Raw genomic sequence first — 5,597 nt, 5'->3', positions numbered from 1 at the left:
GTCATCGTGCCAGTAAAAGTAGTATCATGTGATGAGAACAACCTTACATAATAAAATCTTTGTCATCTTACCAGTAAAAGTAATATCATCTGATGAGAACAACCTTACATAACAAAATCTTTGTCATCGTATCCCGAATAGGATAATTCATGTTACGTTAGGCTAGTAATAGTAGTCATCATATGATTATCGTGATGCGTAAGCATGTAAACCATGTAAGTGGTATATTATACTTTACATAATACGATTTCGGCGTTTAGCTATAAATATCGGCTGATGGCATAAGCGATTGCAACATCGTATTCAAGCTTCCTTTCTTTGCCATATTCAAAATGAACAGCGATACTACTGAGTGCTCGTGGCTGTCAAGAAACAAGTTTCAAGAGCTCCTTGAGCACTACCGGTCATTGGCATCACCTACACGACGAACGAAGGTCTTTATTAATCAGGAGATGTATAATGACATCAAAGGCGTATTGGAGGTATGCTTACCATCAATCGTCCGCTATCGAATTGTGCTAACCATTGCTTGCCTTGGTTAAGGATTCCCGTTACTCTCATCAGCGTGGGAACCGATTTGGTCCCTGGGTGCGAGAACGTTTCAAGCTAACCGTTTTTGCGAATGGTATTACTATCGTTACTCTTCTTCGTGATGAAACAAAGATGATTGCAGTCGAGGAGCAATTGTACAATACAGTCACTCGTGCACATGAAGATTGCAGTCATGGTGGTAGGGATGCAACTTTGCATAAGGTATGATGGTTGGGACTTATTTCTTGGGATAATTGATTATGCCTACAAATGTACCTAACATGTCTACATCTATATAGCTTAAGAACTACATTTATTGCCCAGACAGGTTTGTCCAACTTGTACTTAACCATTGCAGCATTTGTGCAACGACCAATGCGCCCAACGTTACCCAGCGGGCTGCACAAGCAATTCATGCTTCGTCTTTTTTGGAAATTGTTCAGGTATGTCGTAATGCTCAAGTACCAAGGTATCGAATGCTTATCATTCATGTTAATTGTACTATAGATGGATTTGATTGACTATGGTGGAAATGAGACTCCCGATGGCCTACCACGCTATATCCTCCATATCAAGGACCATCGGTCGAAGTTCTCTTGGGCGTATTCTCTTTTGCGAAAGGAATCAAGCGTTGTTGGCAAGAAATTACATGACCTTTTTTGTCTTGTTGGCCCTCCAATCTTTTTACAAAGCGACAACGGCGGCGAGTTTACAGCACAAGCAATGGTAATAGTGACAACGCATGATGTATAATGCATGAGTCGATAACAACATGTTTTTTTTTAGAAAGATGAACTCCAATCCAACTGGCCAACCCTTCGCTTTATCAATGGTCGACCACGCCATCCTCAATCGCAAGGCCTGATTGAACGTGGCAATAGAACGCTGGTGCAGAAACTCAACGCCTGGGTTAGCAATCAAAACGCTACCGAGGAAGACCCCAAACATTGGTCTGAAGGTCTAGGGATGGTGGTTTATGCTATGAACACTTCAAGGACCAGAGTTCTCCGTGATACCCCGTATCGCTATTTGTATGGCCAAGATCCTCACCCGGATGATACTGTTAACCAAGAATACATTGACCGGTCCTTAAATGGGCAACATGTGGTGGATGGCGAAGCTGTTGACGCCATCCCTGAAATGGTTGAAGTTTACCAAAGCGGAGAAGGTGATGACGAAAGCCGTTCTCAGGATGTTGCAAATACAATGCTTTCTTCACAAGAAGAGGATACAGAGCCGGAGGATGACGATGGTGGTGATGATGGTAGCCTTGACTCTGGAGAGGATGACGATCATGGTGATGATGGCAATCTTGACTTTGGAGATGATGATGGCAGCATTGGCTTTGGAGACGATGAAGGTGGATCTCATGCATCAAATGGTAAGGGATTAAGTTGCTCATGCTATACTAAATTTCGTTTTTAATTGACACAACCAATTAAACAAGATACCTATTCAAATGCCATTGTTGCCAATACTGCTACAGAACGTCTGCAGGTGGAGGAAGGTCATGGTGTTATTGATGAGACGAGCTGTAAGTCGGTATTATTGTTATGGATACATGCCAAGTGATTTACTAATGACGCCATCAAAACAGCGAACAGTGAATCTGGTGACACCGCAACAGCCCCATTTCTCGAATTGCGTGGTCCCGGCGGCCGTGGATTGATGACCATACCTATTGAAGATGCCGACGGCGTTCGTGGCATCTATGACACCAGCTTTAGATCCAACGTTCGTCATGCCTACCGAATTGGTGTCAATGGTGAACGTGTACCAGTGGAATTGGATGACATTTTGAATAGTGACGATGATCATGGCATTGCACCGCCTTCACCTTTATCATTGTCAAGCACTGAACCATTGGCCCGAAATGAAGAGTTTGATGGCCACGCAAATTCCGAGCACTTTACTAGCAATGATGATCATCAAGATGGTGGCAGCCTTAGTGATGTTTCGATCAATCGCCATAGTGCCATTCGGAATGCAGCAGCAACACACTACAACAACAACGTAGAATCCATTCAACAACAGTAAGTGTACCATTGAAGACCATCATCACCACGTACTCACATTGTGTTATATAAAGGCTACTTGCTAGGCAACCACCAACTCCGCAATATCATGTTGGTGACTACGTGGGAGTGCACATCGACATTCGTGACCGAAGCAAGCGTCACCCAAGGTACCTCCCTTGCATTGTTTATGACGTAGTTGATTTGGAGAATAGCTGTCGTAAGTATAAAGTGCGATGCAAGCATGGCCTGATCCAAACAGCCTACCATGGAAGGGAGCTAAAAGATTTCACGCACCACGAGTTTCATGACTTGGAATCCATTGCAAGGTCACCAATCGACGACAACACGCCAACAATTTCTGTTCGAGAGGCAGCAAGGTTAAGTCGCCAATCGCAAGCACCACCTGTACCTCAAGTATGCAATTGCACCACTGCATGTAAGACCAATCGTTGCCCATGTCGACGCATCAACGCATATTGCAATGATGGTTGCCATCGGGGAACACATTCGGGTTGTACCAATTCCCATGACCGCCACAATGACAATGGCCATAACAAAAGGCGCAAGACACAACGCAAACGCCCAAGTGGTCCTAGACGTATCACACGATCCCATACAACACGGCAAACAAGATCATCAAGACGCCCAGTAGAGCATGTCGCAATACAATGAATGTAGTGCTATCAAGTATTATGGTTACCAGTTTATCATTTTATCATACATAAATATCAGTCCCAATTGTATCCTTGAGTTTTTAAACATGTATGCTTTTCACCTTATTTAACCTTGCGGTGCATACCCTTGCCGGTAAAATGATAACAAAATTACTTGTACGCATCAAAGGAAAACCCAAATGGAAGTCATTTTCAGGAGAGGTTAAAGGTTTTAGATGATCCATGTATTGCAAACAAAAGGAGGTAATGTATTCTGAATATATAGGTGTCACTATCATAAAATGGTAAAGGGGTATATATATGACCAAAATGCCCTAGTGCATTTCGGTATCTGCACTGAGGACTGAAATGCCCTAGTGCATTTCGGAATCCTGAAATGCACTAGGGCATATCGCGATATGCACGGGTCCCGAAATGCACTACAACAGTAACATAGGGCAGGTCTCTAAAAAGCTGATCCATCACTTGCTGAAACTTTGATGAAATAGGCTTAAGTCCAAAAGGGCAGCCTTTAAACATGTAACGCATGCCGTCTGGTGCAGTAAATGCTGTTTTATGACGGTCCTCAACTTTGATAGGAAAACGATGAAATGCACTTGCTAAATCCAGCGTGGTGTATATTTTGGAACCAGCAAGTTGATCAAAGATTTCCGCAATCAAAGGGATGCGATGTTTATCATCGGTAAGGTATTCATTAATGAGTCTTGGATCCAAGCAAGGTCGATGCCCTGTAAATTTGCCCTGAGAATCCTTTTTTGGGGCTAGTGTTAATGGGCTATTCCATCGGTTATCAGCATCTGCTGGTACCTCTGTTATGGTGCCTTCTTGTAGCCACTTATCAATAGCTTCTTGAACAACGGGTTGTTCATTATAAGCAATAGTGTATTGTCTACGGTAGCATATGACATTGTCAGGTGTAGCGATAGAGATAATAGCCTCAGGGAAAGGACACAATGCATCCTTGGGTATTTGGCTATTCCGCTTAAGGCTTGGTTCAATGAGGGAGTTAAAAATCTCTCGCTCTTCTTTTGTCCTAGCCGGCGCTTCATTTGGAGTAGGGTCGTCAACCACTTCTTTCTCTTGTTCTTCTTCTGTTGCATCTCGCCATGTGAATGCCAACCCAGTATACCCGATACCGAAGGCAGCGAAAAGGTTTTTGCCAATGCTAGCAACTTTGCCAGCGGCAAGATTCATCACTTCCAACTCTTGTACGATATGCCGCCCATTATACCAGATATCCAAAGGACGCGTAATGCCAATGCGAGATACTCTTTTGTCAGCTGATGCTAACTGAATGAATCCCTTAACATGTGTATACTTTATTTTATGCTTTTTGCAAAACGAATAGTCAATGGCCGAAAAATTTGCACCATCATCCAAAAGTGCATGTATTCGTTGGCTCTCTATCATTACAGGAATAAGCAGCTCATCCTTTGAATCAAGTTCATTTGACTTACAAGGTAATGCATCATCAGTGTCAGTGTCGACAATGGTTGCACCTCGACTAATTTTAGTCTTAGCAGGTGGCAAATCAGGAAGAGGTTTCAGATTTTTGGCTACTCGAAACTTATTGCATCTGTGGCCCTCATATCGTGGTCGTTCACAATAAATGCAGTTTCGAATATCCTTATTCTTGTTGTAATGCTTGTCGTGACCCTTGTTGTGGAGTTTTCTTTTTGTAGCTGGTTGCATCTCCACGTCTCCTTCGTCCCTGGTGCGCTTGTCATTTCCTTGCTCATCCAATTGCAGACCAGCAACGTATTCGACAATGGTTTCCAGCTTGCAGTTTTTGAGATACGTGGGTCCAAACTTTGTGTTGCAAAGGTTTTGCGCTTGAGTCTTTTTGTCCAACGATGTTAACAAGATGACGGTCATCACTTCATCAAACTTGTCAAAGCCAGCTTCGATTGTTCGTTGATAGAAACGTCTTGCATACGTGCTCAATTTTTCACCATGCTTCTGCTTCATGTGGACAACTGCCTCCTTGCCTCTCAACTGTTGCTCTGGTGTATCGTATTTTTCAACGACCATCTTGCGTACTTGCTTCCAATCGCAATCCGGTTGGTCCTCCAACACACCATCCAGCCAAGTGTTTTGGGCATCATTGAGACACTTGGGAAGTAATCTTTGCCAATGCTTCTTGACATCCAATCCACACGACTTGAGCTCCTTGTTAAAAGCTCCTAGGAACATCTCAGCCGATAGGTGCACCGCCTTGTTTGGATGCCACTTCTCATTTCCAACAATTTGGAGCACTGGTAAGTCTTTGGGCACGTAATGGTCTTCCTTACCTTGTCCCTCCATAGGGCGAAATCCCATGTTGTATTGTCGATTGCGTTGTTCGATTTCTTCCCACGTGTAGAACTCCAATCGG

General features: G+C 43.5%; 1 protein-coding gene across 1 annotated transcript; it reads left to right on the top strand.

The window, feature by feature from the left end:
* Window positions 1-332: 332 nt before the first annotated feature.
* Window positions 333-2,568, top strand: O0I10_013094 (uncharacterized protein; the record flags this gene model as incomplete). Its single annotated transcript, XM_058492937.1, has 7 exons — window positions 333-482; window positions 544-753; window positions 831-974; window positions 1,039-1,257; window positions 1,318-1,912; window positions 1,979-2,065; window positions 2,129-2,568. The coding sequence occupies 7 exons, from the start codon at window positions 333-335 to the stop codon at window positions 2,566-2,568; spliced, it is 1,845 nt and encodes a 614-aa protein (XP_058336297.1).
* Window positions 2,569-5,597: the final 3,029 nt, after the last annotated feature.

The sequence above is a fragment of the Lichtheimia ornata genome (genome assembly GCF_029851405.1).
Source record: "Lichtheimia ornata isolate CBS 291.66 chromosome Unknown scaffold00237, whole genome shotgun sequence".
Taxonomy (NCBI): Eukaryota; Fungi; Mucoromycota; class Mucoromycetes; order Mucorales; family Lichtheimiaceae; genus Lichtheimia; species Lichtheimia ornata.
Note: the sequence above shows the minus strand (reverse complement) of the source record. Positions and strands in the feature narration are given on the sequence as shown.